Source organism: Paramormyrops kingsleyae, chromosome 14 (genome assembly GCF_048594095.1).
Source record: "Paramormyrops kingsleyae isolate MSU_618 chromosome 14, PKINGS_0.4, whole genome shotgun sequence".
Taxonomy (NCBI): Eukaryota; Metazoa; Chordata; class Actinopteri; order Osteoglossiformes; family Mormyridae; genus Paramormyrops; species Paramormyrops kingsleyae.
Window position 1 is genome coordinate 16189571 of NC_132810.1, and position 19403 is coordinate 16208973.

Below are 19403 nucleotides of genomic sequence, written 5' to 3' on the forward strand. Positions count from 1 at the left end.
ATGCATGACTGACAGTGTCCCAGTCCAGTGATTTATGGATAAGGTGAATGGCAGGCATTCCGGAGAAATTCAGCTGCTCGTTCTGTTTAGAAACGGAATTGTGCAATTAAGTGTGAAACAGCGCAGAGTCAGAAGTGTTAACCATGGGGAGGAAGAGAAGGAGGAGGATAAGCATGCCCCCCCCCCGGCGATGTGACATTAACACCCAGAGCCCTTTTCCCCGCAGAGAGAGGAAGAAGAAACAGGAACGGCTTCCAGGTAATGTGCCGAGTTCATCCCCTGCCTCGCCCTTCATCACTCCTAATCCCGCGCACACTCCTCCTCACCGCTTCAAGGTGGACCTTAAATAGGCCACTCGATCCCGATTTGCCGACATCCCAAAGGCCCGACTCGGACCACAACGTCCCAGTGGAACCTGCACGCTGACTTCTGGGTTGGAGACACCAAGAACAATATCTGTAACATAATCGCTGTTATAATACCTGCATTTAAAGTGCAGTGAGTTTGCCCTCATTGTGACTTTCTGTGGCAGGAGCGGTGGAAAAATACCAAAGGTGTGAAATGATTGTTTTCCTAGAAAACGTTATTTAATTGCAGGTGATTAATTATGACTACCTGGATTGTGCCACGCCGCAAATGAGCTGGAAAACTGATCCCTTCATTTATTAGTGGGACAGCTGTATGTTACACCCAGTGATTAGCCCCCAGCGACACGGTAGCGGCGGCGTTACCCCAGACTCCGGGCGTGCTCACCTGCGGCGGCAGGCCTCCGAGAAGCACACAGGCCCAACCCTGGAAATCTGAGCATCTCTCCTAACTTGTCCGCTGACGTCATGGTAATAGGATTGCCGAGCTTGTGCCGATTAACCCTGCTACTCTCTCTCGCCCGCTGAGGCTTTGCTGTTAACCTTTCCGTTTGTCTCCGCTCGCGGTGGGGAAGGTGGAGCTCAGGCTTTTCCCAGCAGGACTTGGGGCTGGCTTCCCACCTGAAACCTGGAAGCACAGGCCACCAGAAGCCGTGCTGCCGTTATAAAAGAGGGGGAGCAGCTGCACCCTTGGGCTCATCGGCTCTTTGGTTGATTAAAAGGCCTGGCTTATTAAGCCCAAAAGAGCCGAACTATAAAGAGCAGTTTGGCTGGCTACTTGGGGATTAGGCAGACAATTATAAGGCCGGCATGAAAGATTAGATGCTTGAGCAGAAGAGCCAAGGAGGACTCAGATTACCAAAACTTACCTGGGGTATTTACACACGCGTGCAGAAGAAAACCATGCACACGCAGAAAGCCCCGCATGGCTGACTGTACATGCACAGGCTCTCCCACGCACGTATGCTGCTGACAGACACACACCCCACACACACACCATCTGTTTTAGCCAGTTTTTAGAACATGTTTCTTCTGCCCCGAAAGCCGGCTTCACACCTGATGCTGTGACAGTGAGGGCCATGTTCCTGTCGGACCTTCACTTCGTTGCATGTGATCTGATAGTCTGAGGCCCCTTTCTGGTGCTGGATGACTGCACTGCCAGAGTTGGGTTTTCCTGCATAACCCCATTCTAAAGAAATATTTTAGTCATGCTAATGCATTAGCTTAGGCCACCCCGAACACACACACACACACACACACACAAGCTTAAAAATTATGCCTTACAATACTTCTTTGGATAGCTGTGTAGAGTTCAAAAATATTTCTGAAATGTTTTCTACCAAATAAAAATCTAATTTTATTTTCTACAATAAATATTATTATATACTAGTTTAAAATACGTGCATAACGGACACACATATACTAACAGAAGACTGTATTATTAACTGTATGATTAAACAATCAGTTAGATGTAAACAGTATATTTACATACGCATAGAAATACCCCCCGGAAATATACCTTTAAGACGATCACCCCGCCCCCTTGAGGGAACGCATGACATCACTCAGCAGATCAGCCAATGAGAGCAGCGGATGGATCAGTATGAGGAATAGTGTGTGTGTTTGTCATGTAAGCGTGCGCGCAGGGCTGCGTGTGAGTGAGTGTGTGTGTGAGTGTGTGCTGTGCTGTGTGCGTGTTTGTGTGCCGACCCAATTCCGACCGAAACGATACGAGCCGCGGGACAGGCAAAGTGAGACCGATCAACTTCGCCCTAGTAATCGCGCATACGTTTGCAGAAGACTCGCCTGGAAAATCATCATCGTCATCATCCTCACAATAATGTTTATTTTTTATCCGGTGCGGATTCTGCTCTCCCTCAACTGAAATATATATATATTTATATATATGTATAATTATATATACAGACATCTATCAAGCTACTTGGCGGAGGAGAGTTGTTGCAGCAGTTTAGTAGTAGTTAGCGAGGGGCCGTTTCGATTCTCCAGCAGAAGTTCATAAGTGTCCTCTTTGTGCGTGCGTCTTTCACCAAGTGTGCAAAACCGAGCAAGCGCACCATCTCAAATGTAACCACTTAAGTACTTATTCATAACCAGTTAGCCGCATTTACGAGATAGCTCGAGAAAAAAGTTAATCAGCTCGGTCCCGCGAGCTAATGAAATATAAATCAAGATGTTGAAGACTTTAACGAAAAAGCTAAGGCGGCAGTCCCTTAATGAGATGCACCCCTTTCAGCTCAAGGTAAGTTCATAAACTGCATTATTTAAAATGAAAAAGGGGAACAGCGTGAATGAAGGATGGAAACGTGATATGCCTGAATGTAAACACTGTGCGAAAGTTTGACTTGGGCTACAAGGGCGCAGCGTAAAAGGCGTAATGCAAAGCAGCCGCCAGCGCAGGATGAAATGCGGATGCTGGTGTAATGTTGCAGGGTTGTCATGACACAATGTGCGCATTGTGAGTTGCTGGTGATGTTTTTTACCTGTCCCCCCCTCCTTCCCTCAGATCCTGTGGGGCTCTCCACCAGGCTGCGGGGGTGGGTTTCACGTTCATGTTTTGGAATGTCATTCAGCCCAGGAGAGGAGAGCTCGCTGCCGTTAACCCCCCTGGCCTCTCGCGGCTCTGGCTCTGCACTTTCTCGCTGCCCCGCTCATGCCTGTGACTTTCTCAGTCGCATACTTTCGGTTTTATGCTGTGGCTGGGCTGGGTGTGAAGTGGGCTCGAGGGTCGGGTCACTGCCTTAGTGGGGTTATTTGGACTGTGCGGGGGCTCCGTCTAAGTCGCACACAGACACACGCACAGGTCCGCTCTATTTCGATAAGTGCACAGGTGGGTCGTTAAACACGAGGTCCTCCTTTCTTAGTAAGACGATGAATTTTCTTAGTTTACTGACAAATCCAGACCCATGTTCCGAAGGATTGGTCTCACTTATTTGGCCGTGCATGGGACCAGGCAGGTAACAGGTAATCCCTAAACTGCTTCTGTAGCCCTAAGCCTCTCACCCAGCTAGGTTTCCTTGCCACATTTGCCCCCTGGGCCCTCGAAGATATCCTTGCTTACCCCCCCAAACTCCCCGAGTCAGTCACAGGCTGTGGTGCCCCTGGGGGATCTCTGGAACCATGGAAGGCCATTGGCCTTAGCTGTCGTCGGTCACAGGACCCCAGAACCTGACGTTTGGCAGTCGTGCTAATTGCAAAGCTTTGAGATGCAAAGGGAGAACGGTGCTGTAATATCTTGGGGGCCAATGGCTTCCCTGATTTTAGGGTTTTCTACACACTGGGTTGCTGATCCATTCTGGGTAAAGTGGAAATGCCGATGGTGAAGGATGGGCGGGAGAAGAACTCTACGTGTGCTGATTGACACTTGAAGAGCCAATCCCTACCGCGGCATATCCGCGGGGCCCCGGTTCGGCCCTACCGCGGCACATCCGTGGGGCCCCGGCTCGGCCCTACCGCGGCACATCCGCGGGTCCCCGGCTCGGCCCTACCGCGGCACATCCGCGGGGCCCCGGCTCGGCCCTACCACGGCACATCCGCGGGGCCCCGGGAGCTTTGGCTGCATCCCCCTCGTTCAGTTTAAATAGTCAGTTCCTCATTTTAAAATCAGACTCAGAGCTGGACTGTCAGAGATCTTGCACCATCGTTGTCCTGGGACTTGCCACATGTGGCCGTAAAAATGATGATGCATGGATTTAGGACGTTAGTCACCTGTTGTTTTGAGCAAAATAAAAATATTTGCAATTAGGACAGCCTGCCTCTTTTACACCGTTCATGAGACACAGAGGGTTTCGTTGACCCTATACTGCCTCCGGCCTCCTCTGTCTACGGAAGATTATTAAACATGGTAAAATTTTACAAGCAGAGCAGTGTGTGAAACAGCTGTAGATTAGTGCTGCTGTAACAGGCAGTGTTTGCAGGTGCAGGTTGTGTTATGCTGACATTTAACACACTGCAAGCAAACAGGGCCGTAGTTATGGCGAGAGCATATGGGTATTAACCAAATAGGTAAATACTTCAGTAACTGTAAAATGATAATACATTACAAAGTATATAAAACAGTTATGAAGATGAATTACTGCATACATTTTAAAATGTAGTTTCATGTGCTCAAACATATTCAAGTAAAGAGCAAAGGAGTTACCAGGGGGTGTCTGTACTGTTTGAAACGGTTGCTATGTCACTTGTAAGTGTGCTAAAGAAATTAGCATGATGTGGATTGAGCCTTACGGATCTGAAAGGTGGTTCGGCAGGGCCCAAGTGGGTCCATTCTGTGTCGATCGCTTGGGGCTGAAGGTTCTCCAGAAGATGCCTGCTTTGATCTGGGTTTAGGGAATCCGGAGGTCCTTAAAGATACTTTACCCAGCTCAGGTCAAGTTGCTAATTTGTTCGCAGGCTACTGGGCTGACAGCGGCGATGCTAACACTGCTACAGATTTCTTACCCAAGGCTGCATGTTATGAAACGGACAAGGCTGGATTCTAAAAGCAGCATTTGGGCAAATCTCCCAGGAGCAGCTGTGGTTTTCCGAGTCGGATTTCGAACTGGAGGCGAGGCAGGACGTTACATTTCCGCCATACCTTGTGCTTGGCGGTAGTGGGCCAGGCCCAGCTGCTGCCAAGTCGTGTAGTTTTTTTTATCATCAAGTTCTATAAGGCTGTAGCAAATCATTTGGAGGATGTGACACATTTGTGGCACCAGCTTTTCGTAGTACATCTCTTTTTAAATCAGCAGAAGTGACGGTTTGGTGATACGGGATTTTATTATGGCTGTGGGAATGTCCAGTCCCTGGATCTTGCGTCAGTGACGTGTTCACGCCTCCTCACACACCGCTGCCATTTCTGAGGGCCTGCGCCTTTCCCGCCTTTCCCGCCTCGCCCATTCTGCCTCTAATCCAGCTCCATGGCTCATGGCCGTAATCCTCTATGTCCTTTGATGTGCAAGTAGTAATTTTCCAGGTCAGGCGTTCACTAGTCCGTCCCCATCGTAGGTCTGTGAGGGGGCCACGTAATGTTTAACACGCCTTGGCCTCTGAGCACAATAGGGCAACTCTAGAGGGAGGAAATTGGTATTATGCTGGATTCGGGCGTGAAAAACAGGTAAACAAGGCAAAGTTTTTGCTCGAAATGTTGAAACACACCTCATGCTGAGGTACGGATAGATGTACAAACATGGCCCACTGGCAGAACAGCAGAACACTGTTTAAAGAAACGGTTCAAATGAGTGTTTTTAGTGTGGTTTGGGAACCTGGTTTCAATATTCATTCTGGCTGTAGACATCCTGTGGTGTTGGTGACATGAAAACCTGGCTGGCCGCCAAGCCGTGGATGGAAACCCCGGCACATGATAGGGGGGGGGCTGCCCCGCTTGCTCTCGTGCACGGCTGGGACCGGTAACACCAACCTGCGGCTGTGCTTCCTTTGCAGAGAGCCCGGTGATCCAAACACGGATGGGGGACCGGGGATGCTCTGCATGATGCTCTGCATGATGTTCTGCAGAGGTGTGACACTTTCTGGCCCAGATTGTAGTAAATGCGTGCTTGATGCTTCTCATCTCCCCGATGAAGCGCGTTCAAATTTCCGTCCTTGCATCTTCAGCTCTGTGCATCCTAGTCTCCACCAGTGACTCTGTTTCACTGTGGTGTGTGCAGCAGGTCAGACAGTCCAAAGAAATGACAATGAAGTCGTGTTTCGATGCTAAAGAGGAAGTGGAGAGAAGGAAACGACTGGCTCGGATGCTTTTTGTTTTCTTTTTTGGTCCTACTACATCGGAGAACTGACAAACTATCTGCTGCTTGCAGTTCTTGAGTTCTTTATGTGCAGTGTTACACGCCGGTCCTGCAAGCAGAACAGTGCAGAAGCTGGCCATACAGACTCACAGTTGACCCCATTTGTCAGCTGCAGAAAGTGCAGATAGTGAAAACCAAGCTCCCCATATGTGGTACTTGCAGGGTGTATGTCAGCGTACGCAATTTGCATGCATGGCTCTGTATGCTCCTGTGGTTTCGTATTGCCATTGCACAGAAGGCTGAAAAGGGACACAGTCGTAAAGGGACACAGTCATTCTGCAGTAAATAAAACAAGCCCTTGCAGTGGAAACAAGTGCAGACCGAGTCTGTGTTGCACCCGTGGATGAGAGTAGGCATGATCCAAATAACATCAACTTGGCAAACTCAGCAGTTTGCCCTCTGAGATTGTCGTAGGATTCCCATGAAAATAAGGGTCACCTGGGCAGATTTCACCTTGAAGGTCTGAGAAGAGTCACGACCAAGACCAGGTTCACACACATCTTTGCTCATTCTGAGTCATACTGCCTGAGCATCGTAAGACACCTGAGCAGGACTGCGACCGCCCCCCCATGCAGAATCCTTGCAGGACTTTGTCCCAGATCTGGTTTTATATCCTGGTCCCCTTTAAAGTGGATCCTGCACACTAGTTGCTGGGCCAGCTGTGAGTTTAGCCTCTACGAGAGAGAGGGGTTCCTGGGTGGATGTGGCATTGGCCTTCGATGGAGGGCGGCAGTGGGCCAGGCCCAGCTCTGGGCCTACTCCATGCTGTTGTGCTCTGCCCCATTTTCACTATTCATCCACAGGTTACACTTATTCTTGGAATTAAGGCGATCTACCAGGAGATTACCAGATGTGATGTCAAAGACGTTTCTTTTGTGCAGCTGGTCCAAGTGTATTTTAGCTTGGAGTATCAGCTGTCGGTTGGTGCCGTCCATGAATGACAGGGCTTTCATCTTTAATTAGCTTTTTGTTCTGGTGTCTGCTCATCCTAATAATACTTGTACTTAAGTTTGAAAATGAGAAATATACAGTAACATGTCATAACACCCGGTGCCGCTTCCCTCAGGGTTCATACGGTCAAGAAAATCCTGGGAAAATCATGGAATTAAGAAACATTTTCCAGGGAAAGTTATAGAAAATAAAAAAAATGAGGTTTTTTTTCCCCATTCACAGTATAACCCGTCTTTCTCTCGAGCAGTACCTTGATTATGCTTTACGCGTTCGAGCAGGTCGTGAGTATGGAAGGTCGTCGGGGCAGAAAACAAGAGAAAATGTCCCGGCACTGCATGTTTCCCCTCTGTATGTGGCTACACTGCACCTCTCTCCCGGAGCACTGGCATTAAAACACACAGTTAAAAACCAGTGGTGACATGCATTTTTATACCGTGTCAACATGATACAAATGTACGTGTTAAAAAGGTGTTTCAGTCTGTATGTAATGCATTATTATTTGTTGCTGTATCGTGTCTCGTGTTGTATTCTTATTACCATATGATATTATTGTGACTTTTAATCATAACCACTAATACTCAAAATTAGTAAAAATTTCAAGGAAGAGATTCGTTGTTTTGTCCCATATGCTAAATAATATGTCTGATTTGGAACAAGTGAAGTAACAGGTAACAATCTGTGTAAAATTTCTCATGAAGTTGTAAAAGTTTGCGCCAAGACTAATTATTTATGCTGACGTGAGATGAGCGATATATGCACTATGAATGTCTCAAAAGAATTAAATAAAATGTTACCTTGAACTGTACCCAGCATATTATAGAATGTGTAAAGTTGAACTGTTAGATGCAATAAACAAAAAAGGTGCGTGTTTGTGTGTGTGTGGTCTTGTGGACAATGCTAAAAGAAATATTTTATACAATAGATATTGTTATCTTGAAGAGTAGAATGTGTAAAGACCATATGAGGTCCAAATATCAGATGGTACTAAAGAAAGACGTGAGCGTGTGTGTGTGTGTGTGTTGGTGTGTGGAGACGCCTCAGTGCACTTCGCGTATAAACACTTAATGTGCTACCTGTGAAAAAGATACAAGCTAGCAGAGAAATTTAGATACAGTGTGTGTAAAGTGCAATTTAGAGTATCAGACAGTGTGAAAATAGAGATGTGTGTGTGTGTGTGAGTGAGTGAGTGTGTGTCTGTGAGCGAGAGACAGTCTATGCCATTCAAGTGCTTACTGGAAGGAACACATTTAACACATAAAGACTTTCACAAAAGCTATAAAGTCATTTCTAGCTTATAATTCCACACAGGTGCTAACAGCTACCACACATAGCTAAGGGCCTTCCTGCAGATTTACATGCATAGTGCACTGTGGCAGTATGCTTATGCTTTATTATTATTATTATTATTATTATTTTATTGTCTGACATTTCAACTTTACACCTATAACATGCTGGGTATACTTCAAGTTCACATTTCATTCTTACATTTGCACCACATACATCTTGCTTATGTCACATTAGTGTAACTATAATGACACAGAAATACAGACGCTCCTCTACTTGCGAATGAGATACGTTCAGAACGACCGTTCGTAACTTGAAATGTTCCCAAGTCGTTATTCAACATCATTTTAAGGGTATACGCAAGTACAAAGCACCTGGATGCTGGGAGTACGCACGCTACGCTGCCGCACGGTCAGAAGTAATATTTTAGTGTTAATATTTTTAAACTAGTAAATACAAACGAAAAAATGTACGCCAAAAAATCTAATTGGGCTGATAGGAACATGCATAACATACTGTTTTTGAGGCATTTTGCAGTTTGAGTATCTTCCATACGAGGATACGCAAGCGGCGGAAGCTTGAAATGCCACACAGTTTTTCTCCCATTGGCAACAGTGTCACTTACACTTCACTGCAATAGTTCCCCTCGTACCACAAGCTGCAGAAAGTGCGCAAAACAACCCAAGCTAGCACCTCCCAACTCACATTCTCACACAATTGCTTTGTTTAGTGGGATTTTCTACTAAACGCTACTCCCACCTCTCAGAACTTTCACAAAGCTTTTACGAAGACTGCAAATATCTGTGCTGCTAGGCTGCTAGCTGCTGTTAAAAGTGTAAAACACTCCCAGACCATCACCCTCTTATCTGATGTTCTTACCCTCCTCCTGCTGCTGCACAGGGTATGCGCCTGACGTCACAGCAGGTGGAAGTCACTGCGCTCACACCCACTGAGTGGCAGCCTTAGCGTTCAGCTTGAAGGCCGCCAAACACGCATCTGAAATGGGAATGAGCTGTCATGTGATTGATTGTACAAATGGATTTGACGCAAAATAAGAGCCATCTTTTTAGAGACTGCCAAAACCTAAAGAAGTAACTAACAAATGTGGCCGACACCATCCATCGAATAGGTCTGGATCAGCACCTATACTGATCTGGATATCAGATCGGTGCATCTCTAATCATAACACCTGGTTCTTCTACACAAAGTACATGTTCGTAATGGTGTCATGCGATGATGATCACGCGACAACCTAGAATGTTTCTTTGAAATTTAGCTTGAAGTCCAGGAAAAGTCATGGAAAAGTCATGGAAATTTGTTGATCAAAAAGTGTACGAACCCTTATATTCTGCTACAAAACTGGGGGGATTGTGTTCAGATACTTCAGCAAATGGGGGGTCCCAGACGCTGTGTTGAAGAGACTTCCCCCGTAGGTCTGCCTAACTCTTGGTCTGTGAGGAGAATATGAACATTTGCTGGTTGTTTGGTTTTGTCGGTCTTTCTTGTTCCTGGGAGGGAGGAAGAGGATACCTGTATGTCTCAGGCTTGAGGCTCACAGACTGACTTATGTTCATCTGACATGGCGAAAACTGAGACTTTTTCCTGCTGTGCAACTCCTCCTATGCTGAGAGGGACACCACAGCCGGCCGGGGAGTCTAACCTCTAGGGTGCTGGCAGTAGGCTCCGCCGTGAGAAGATGGCATGGGCTTCTTGTGGCATTTTGCAGCAACTTTCAGAGCACAGTGGATGTGTGAGAGACAGGCAGGGCATGGTGAGCCCCCTCCCCCAAAGACAGGAAGGGGGTGCTACTTCTGCATTTGCGGGTCAAATGCAGAGCCCGTCGCATGTGGCTGTCCTGTGGAGACGGATGATGGGGCTGCTCTCCCTCGCAGATACCAGCTGTCTGGCTTGCCACACCATGGTAATTACGGCACATTACTTAACTCTTATCGTGGCTGTCAGTTTCGGCCGGCTGCTCTGTTTAAATGGCCGTCACATGCACACCGGATGATGCGACAGGCGACTCCCCTCTCAGGCAGCTCGCATTGTAACTGCAGTGATCTAAAAAAACAAGAATGAAGCTCCAGAGACAGACTGAAGGAGAGAGGATGTTGTCTTGTAAGAGCGGCGCGTGGGTCTCTATCGATTATTGTTGCGTTCCTCCATTTGCAGATATGTATGTAGGGTATATTCAGGAGTGCATCGCCTCTTTAATTGTTACTTTCCATCGTGGGCGGACTCAAGCTCACAAAGGCTTATAGACCTTCAGGCATCCATGATGGTTCCTTTCGCAGATCTCCTACCACGGCAGCGAAGAGGGCTGGGAGAGCGAGGACTCGGAGGGGGAGAACCAGGAGCTGGCCCAGATCGACAGGGGTGCGTCTTCTCCAGCTACAGCACCGAGTGCAGCAGAGAGTGTTTGCGGAGATGTTTACAGAGTATTACAGCGCATAAAAGAGATCTATGAATGATGAATCCTTACGAGAACATTGTGTGCCTCCTGATTCTGGAGAGGAGACTGATGTTTGGACCCCCCTGGTTCTCCTGTCCTCCTCAGAGCGACGGCGAAACTGCGGACTGACCCCGCTGGCCACCAGCCAGCAGCACAATCAGGGGGCGCTCTCCCCTGCCCAGCTACGCAGGCTCCGGTTGCTATTGGACCCCACACTGGACCGGCACAGCTCCGAGGAGGAGCTGGAGCGCATTAGCAGAGACTTCCTGCAAGGTGGTGCCGGCGAGGGTGTGAGATGGGCCCTGCACCCTTGCCACGCCGACCTCAGCAGCAACTCCAGCGACGAGGAGGTGAAGGACCTGTGTGGGCCCATGGAGCCCAGCTCCTGCGTGGCCGCCTCCCCCAGCCCCGTGCTCTTCAGCGCCTCCCCGCCACGCAACCTTCGGCCCCTCAGCCGGGGCCAGGCCCGGCCCATCATCTTGACTCACTTCGAGCAGCCGGCAGCGCCATACCGGCGCCACAGACCAGGCTATGGCGGGGAATCGGGGAGACCAAGCCTGGATCTAGAGAAGATGCAACAGGTTGGCCCCTGGCTGCCATATGCGTCCTCACAGCTTTTTTCTTTTTTACCCTCCCTCCCCCTTCATTTCACCATGACGTCATCCTGTTTCCACGGTGACACTGAAATGTCAAGCCAGCAACCTACATGGTGCTACACCTGTCAGTTGCAGCAGGAAGTCTTTTGCACGGCGGTGTATTTGAAGCTTAAAATGCAGTTGTGGGAAAGGTCTCTGTAACCCCCCCCCCCTCCCCACCTTTTCCACTACCCCCATGCACCTGTGGCGACCACTGCCGATCTGGCTCTCTTGGTCCTACTTCCCCCGCCTGCTCTTATGCATTGTCGGATGAGGTCATGGGACAGCCCATCCGTCCAAACAGAGAGGCCCCACTGACCCTAGGAGGTACAGGATGAGAGCAGGACGAAAGGAGAAAGAGCGCCAGCGATGAGTCAGAGAGAAGCAGGGACTGGCGATCGTTAAACCCGAGAGCCGCCAGGGCCCAGACTGTGGCTGGAGTGGGGGGGGGGGGCTTCCATATGTCTCTGGGAGTTTGTATGGAGGAACAGCAGATGATTAGGTGCAGGGGGCAGGCGGCCGGGGGGGGGGGGATGTGGGTGCACTCAGTTGAGTAGAGCAGGAGGGATCTGACGGGGCATTCTGGGTAGGGAGCATAATAATAGGCCACCGAAAGGGGGCGAATGAGACCCCCTCCCTCCTGTTAAGTGCAAGCTAGGGGCAGGTTCACAGAGATGTCCTTTCATCGGGGAGCACGTCCCGCTTAATCAGTCAGCAGAGCGGGTTAACCATCCCGCCAGCCAGGAAATTAGCTCCGTGTCAGAAGAAAGCCAACTCCTGCCCTACCGTAGCCCTCACTGCTGACTGATCAGTACTCTTTTAGTCCAGCTTCAGAACTTTCTGGCCGCTTCCTCGCTTACCAAGAACCGCAAACGGCGGCTTCTCTGCAGCATATAGCGGCCTATTCAGAGCGTGGTTCACTTATTTGCCATTATTCATCGTTAGCAAGCTTGCCTGGCAGATGTCCTCATCCAGAGCTCCCGGCAAGTCACTCACCCCGATGTGACAAATGGCCTCTTGTTCAGGCCAGGGCCCAGCCGCCTGTCACCCATCATGCTTTGCGGGCACAATAGTTTGCTCTTCAGTTTCTCATTTCCACCACCCTCCCATCGAGAAGCACTTGGTCCATAATAATCTCCAGACAATCCCCCAATTGTGGACAATCCCTCGCACACGAGAAACTTCCCTCAAGTAGCCGCATTGGGGGAGGGGGGCATTTTCTGCAATGTGAAAGCAGATTTGGCCCCAACAATAGGGATATAATAGAGGGTACCGCTCCATTGTCTTCTAGTACTAAACATACACATTTATAGACCAACTTGAACAACATCGGACTCTGTTACACGGTCGCCCTCCCCTAATTCCCTCTCCCACTGATGAGACAGTACCAAGAGAGGAAGAAAATGCACCACTACGCGCACGAAGTAGCTTATGTAGATGCGTGGGTCAGACACAGTGTGTAAAGGCCATGATAAGCCCCCTGTGTGCACCATGATACATAGCTAAAATTAGCCTGCCTCTTTTTTCCAGAAAATGCTCCTAAAGAAGAACTGCGGAGGGAAAGCAAGGACTATAAAGATCCGGGTAAGTTTGCCGAAATGCTGCAGCCTGGTACCATAGGGCAGGGTTTCTCACCCCGGTCCTTAGGGACCGGCAGATAGTCCACGTTTTTGCTCCCTCCCAGACAGTCCACGTTTTTGCTCCCTCCCAGACAGTCCACGTTTTTGCTCCCTCCCAGACAGTCCACGTTTTTGCTCCCTCCCAGTTCCCTACCGGGAGTGTCTGGGGTCCCCGAGGACCGGGTTGAGTTCTGGCCTCCTGTGCCACTGTGCTGTCACTTCCCCTGGTGCATGCTGGGAAGATCCCTGGCACCAGTACCAACGTGGTACGGTAAGGCGACACTCCAGTCTGTCCCGATGGGGAACCTTTCTTTGCTGAAGTTTGAGCTGAAGGACAGAGGATGTATGTGTCATGGAATTGGATTTTCCTAAAGTCAGACGGGGACTCATTGCAAGCTCCGGCCCTGGCACGCTGAAGCCGGCTCGGAGACAGGTACAGGTAGGGTCCCATCTGCCCCGGGTTCATAGCGCCATCTGGAGAGGCGTGAGGCCTCTGCGGCCTCACAGGGAGCAGCTTGAATCCGCTCTGAAAGGCCTGGGATCTTGGCACAGAGAGCGCAGCTCCAGAAGGATTAACAGGATGAGGTGACATGCCGGCGAAACGTTACGTCACCGTCAGCTCAGATTGCTGCTTGGAGTGCCGCAGACTCACAGATGCGCAGAAGCCCTGTCCGGGCAGGTCGGTTCTGCTGCTGACCCGGACCGGTTTACACTCCTGATAGTGTTACTGCCTATCAACTCTCCCCGACGGGGCGGCGAGCTTCAACCTCGCCAACAAAACGGCAAAATCGCAGCAAGTCGAGTTTTCGGAAAGCAGGCTTCTGAGCGACTTTCTAGCCGTATGGATTTAGTGGGGACGCTCTCTTGAAACATACTAGGCACCCAGTCACAGTAAACACCCCCCCCCCCCCCAGTGTGACGCACAGTCACGCTCTGAGTGTGCCGGCCCGCACGTGCCATCCCCATGACAGCAGGCGTACACGTACAAACCCAAATCCACGAATTGGCAAAGTGATTGGCTGCCGCCGCTCACACTGGGAAACCTGAATCCGATGCCTGAACACAACGCATTTCCTGCATGAACATGATGCCCATTCAAACCCCCATGTTTTTAATGCAAAGTGCGACCTGGAACACAGCAGCGCCTGAAGGCTGTTTTCTCCTCCCCCTGCTTGCTCCTGCCTGGTCATGGTTGAAGTCATTTTCCTTATATAGATGCCAGCCAGCTGGTATCTGTGATCTTCCGGCAGGGGAATGAAGGAGGAGGGGGAAAAAAAAGAAAGCGTAGGTAATTATCTGATCCTGTTGTCGTCTTCTGGTCCGCATGGAGTCTTTCCCAGCACGCTGGAGATGCTGGAGGTGGGGGCTGTGGGGGCCTCTCATTTTTTCCTGGCTGGACTCCAGGTGGTTCAGGGTGTGGGATCCCCTAGGGAGGGCAGAGCATTGCTAGGGGAGCTGCAGGATAGATGTGTGGAGAAGCCTGAGCCCAGACAGAAGCTGCCGGAAATACAGCGTAGCCAGATAAGCTGATGGGGAGGAAGGAGGATGCGCTGGTTTTCCCCATGGAACAAATAAATGAAGACTGGTACTGGTAACATTTAGTTACCAGCCAATGGGAGGATCCATTGGATTAAAAGAAAGGCATGACTGACAGGTCTAACCCTTCTTCTTGTGGGTTTGCATTCGGCTTCATCCGAAACAGGATGACCTGATGTAAAGGAAGTGTTACCATGTGCACGGTGGCTGTAGGAGTCCTCGTGCCAAACACATGCCAAAACCCAAAACCCAGCGACCAGTCCGCTGGGCGCAGCCTAGCTCCGGCTCCTGGAGGTCTTGCTTCATGCCACAAAGGCGCGTATCGTGCAGTTACCACGGTGATGTGCACGTGGCGGGGAAGAGCGCGGCAGTCTGGGAATTTGGCGAGCGTCAAATATGGAGGCATTACCATCCCACCGTCCTACTCTGCCTTCAGGTCTGTGGGTCACCGCCGGGTTGAAGCACACCAAGCAGATGTAGGGCTCTGTGGACTGGAGAAAGTGCGGCCTGCCTGCCAATTCACACAATCCCATTTCCTGTTGAGGATTGGGGGGGGGGGGATGACTAGGGCTGACTAATTTTAGAAGCGTTTTGAGACAGGCACCCATAAAAGCTCTGATTCTCCAAGGCTTTCATGCCTAACGCAGCTCCAGCAACGGCCTTCCTGAAGGAGAACTGAAGAGACGTTAATGCACTCAGAAACTCCTTCCCATACACTGAGGAACTCGAGACCCCATTGGCTAAACCATGCAGTTTTAGATTATTTACACCTCCTAAGAGGAAAGAGAGTTTTCCCATGTTCAAGGGCCTGAGATCTTAGGGTTGGCACTGGAAAAGGGGAACAAGCATATTACCAAAATAAGGACTAGTCCTTTAAAACCAGGCCTGAATCTTCGAAGAACATCCTGAACCTGAGAAATTTAGGTTAGCATCTGCCTTGCGGTCACATCAGCCCTGCCGGTCCAAAGAGCAAGAGAGTCAAGGAAGCTAATTAAACAGTAGGCTAATGGATTTAGGGTGTTTTTGCTTGCTAAGCCCATAAACTGGGGCAGCAAGGAGTTACACACCTGTTGATTATTTGGTCTGGACCCTGATGCCCCAACATCTCCCCTAGTGTATTTTCCAAGGAGTCGGAAAGGTCGAGAATAGCGAACGTGGGAACGCATGTCACCAACTTGACAAAACTTGAATGTCAGAGCTAATACTGTTTATAATCAAGAGGCCCCATCTACTAACAAGGACACACACAAGTTAGGAGTTACACAGGAGTTAGCGGAGGCATGTGTGAGAACTGAGTCTGTGCAAGGGGACCTCGGTTAATCGGGGATCTGCATCGCTTATCCTCATCTCCATGGCAGCAGATTCAGCGCGTCTTCTGCCCAGCTTGGTGGCACACGTGCGGCACACAGACACTCCGCAACACTGGTTATGCAGTGCCTGTGGATCTCCAGCTGGTGCAAGTAGAGGTGGAGGAACTGTCGGGTTTTACACTCGATTCCTGGAGTAAGTCTGATGTTCGGTGTGCTGTAGGAAAGGCTGATAGAGTTCACCTCTAAACGAGCAGGGAGGGGAAGAGATTAAAATCAAAGCTAAGGCGGGGGCAGGTTATTTGAAAGACACTTCATAACTGCTGTTAATTCCCGGTTTTTGTGTCTCCACAGAATCTGACTGGCAGCCGGCCACCCCCACGCTTCGCCTATGACCCGTCGGTCTTCGCCTTCCGGTCCCTGAGCACAATCCCGCCCAGGAGCCCCCTAACTCCACCCGAGGAACCGCCCTGTACCTGAGATCCCGTCATCATGCCCCTCAAAACACACTACTCTTGGACTCAGAGAGAGACCGGATAAAATGAAGAACTACACAAATAGATATATATGGAGATACAGTATATACATATATATACCCACATAAGCATATTTTTTTGTAGGAACTTTAAGAATGACATACTGCCATAATAATTCGACAGAATTGCCTGACGAAGCGGATTCACAAAAACACTGTCCCACTGACCTTCGTCAAGATCACTCTCAGGAATCCCAATGGAAACAAAGCATCACAGTACTTACCCCTGAAGACCCAGGAGCCCAGTCAGAAGACTTGAAAGGGGAGAAGCCTGTGTACAGGGAATAGCCAATTGCCCCCCCCAAAGCACACTAAGAAACAGTCCGCTGAGGAAAACAAACAAAGGAACCCCCCTTTGGGGTTATCGGCCAACTCTGTCCAAACACCCAAAGCCCAACTTCATGTTAGGCCTCAAGAAGCGACAGGCTATGTGATACGGTAGAGAGGCTGCACAGGTACACATTCACCCCCTGGAGAATTCTGCAGATCTGATGTAGAATCCTCCCACACAAAATGACGTCCTTGGGGAGCGAGTTCCAAACCCAAGAGCTCACACCCAAATGGCCACGAAGCCGCCACCGACCTACTGTCATCCACCAACAACCTATATACCCTGGAAGCATCTGGAAAGCAAGCAGAGCACCAATCGGGTATGAGTGAGTGGAGTCATATCAAAACAGAGCAGGGCGTGCAATGCCTGCCGTCACCCTGGAGGAAAGACAGCCAGCCCGACACCTTGAATGCCTTCCTCACGCCGCCGAGTCTCCGGCAATGAATGTACAACCATGGGCTCGTCAACAGGTCAATGTGTTAACCAGGACAGATCAGAAAGTTATTTTTTAATGTTACTTTGTTACGATAATAAAGACTTTATTTATGCACACAAATGTACCTATGTACCAGTCAGGCATGTGCACTGAAATAAAATTACCAAAATGCCACTGCAGTAGCTATAGATTTGCAGGAACGACTGTAACCCAGGATTCCCTTTAGCCATCTGTCGCTTGCACGTCGTCAGAATAAATGCCTCGTTGCCTCATGCTCCTCTGGATTCCCGATAAGCTGCATACGTTTGCGTGTTCCAGCATTATGCAACATTGGACCAGCATCCCAGAAAGCACATTCCCCCACTGAAAGGCAAGGCCACCATCGGCTAATGAACAGGAAGTCACCTCTAATTGGTGAGCCTGTGGATGAAGTTGCCATGTGTTGTTTTTTGGCAACGTGGGGGGGTGGGGGTGGGCGACCAGTTTTCTAGCAAATGCCCCAGGGTGATAAGGACAGACAATACATATTTTTATGGGTGGCACTGATTATTCATTTTCCATTCTCAGGGTTAAAGGATGAGTTTTCTAATTACACAGCATCTGCAAATGACTGCAGTCCAGACTTCCCACTATTTCGACAACTGGATTCGTCCCTTGCTGCCGCCCCCCCCCCCCATTTCCCCATACAGTGGTACCTCAGTTCTCGAACTCATCAGAACTCGAATTTCTTAAAAGTTGAACCAACGAGTTCGAAAAAAAAATTACCTAGAGCTCGATCTGAATCTCAGAAGTCAAACTGTGAACGCCGACCTAAGATAACTTGTACGTGAGGGGAAATGAGTCACGCGGCACATCTCTCAGCGGAAACAAAGGGTAAAGCTTCAGTCTCAGCCTCCCATTTGCTGTGAGAGCATCCTGCATGTTTACACTAGCTGAATACATATAATTAGACAGCAAAAATACATTTAGAGAATGATAGACAGTAACAGTAATTATTATATAATAAAATACATTTAAAAATAAAGATTTCTTAATCATTATTTTAATATTAATAAGACATTAATACATTTATTTATAATAATATTGTCGTGCCGAGCGGGGACGGAACGGAGACAAAGGCGCAGACGTCAGGGTATCAGGGAATACGGGGTTTAATTACAGGTAAGACAGGCAAAACGCAGACGGACAATACAGTGACCGGACTGGGGAAAAACTGAAACGCGGATGAAATACAGAGGACTAATGAAAACAACCAGAAACAACTGATTACACGGGGATTGCACATGGGGTTAACAAGGGGGCGTGGCACACAGAAGGAGCGGACGATCGGGGCAGGTCTTTTTTTAAAAAACTTTACGCATTGTTTGGATACATTTATTTTCTTACTTTACAAATTACTGTTTTGATAAATGTGCTTAGTACAGTATATGGTCTTGTTTTATCCAGTTCATTTTGTGTTTAAATGCTAAAAAAAAAAAAAAAAACATATTTAGGTGTAATTTTTTGGGGCCAGGAACAAATTAATTGGTTTTCCATTATTTCTTATGGGGAAAATTCGATCAGAACTTTTTAGGATTCGATCTGAAGTTCTGAACGGATTAAGTTCGAGTTTCGAGGTACCACTGTACTTCATAGATATTGGAGCAGGTCAGAAGTCAGGTCATTATACACCATGAAGTGCATTAACATCTAATATAATTTAATGGTCATTTTAAGTCTAAAGTCTTTACTGCACAGTTAGTGTGTAATGAGGCAAAAAAAGGATCCATGTAGAACCATAGGAACCAGCCGCTTTAGGATGGAGGTGGTACCTGATGGGACTGGGGCTGGACCCAGAAGCAGGATGTCAAAGGGCCTGAGAGTGGTGGACAATGTGAGCTAGCGTGTGTGCATGTGAACACGTGTGTGTGTGTGTGTGTGTGTGTGTGTGTGTGCGAACGCGCGCGCGTGCGTGAACGCATGTGTGTGTGCGTGAACGCATGTGTGTGTGTGTGTGAACGCATGTGTGTGTGTGTGTGAACGCATGTGTGTGTGCGCTCACAAGCGTCTCACAGAAGCACGGCCCTTCTCCGCAGCAGCGAGGGTGATCCTGCCAAGGCTGCAGAACATCACACCCGCGCGCTACTGCGTGGGCTGATTTAACGGGGCCTC

At 49.0% G+C, this 19403-nt stretch overlaps 1 protein-coding gene across 2 annotated transcripts; it reads left to right on the plus strand.

Moving 5' to 3' along the window:
• The first annotated feature begins 1961 nt into the window (after positions 1-1961).
• LOC111834283 (uncharacterized) lies at positions 1962-17426 on the plus strand. 2 transcript variants are annotated; one of them, XR_002835977.2, is made up of 6 exons: positions 1962-2625; positions 10696-10777; positions 10959-11434; positions 13019-13072; positions 13254-13378; positions 16305-16442. XR_002835977.2 is itself a non-coding variant. In XM_023793396.2 (5 exons), exons 1-5 carry the CDS (start codon positions 2557-2559, stop codon positions 16428-16430), a joined length of 807 nt encoding a protein of 268 aa, XP_023649164.1. In that variant the 5' UTR covers positions 1962-2556; the 3' UTR covers positions 16431-17426. The 2 variants fall into 2 exon arrangements, 1 of the variants encoding a protein (XP_023649164.1); XM_023793396.2 differs by lacking the exon at positions 13254-13378 and having other exon boundaries at positions 16305-17426.
• Positions 17427-19403: the final 1977 nt, after the last annotated feature.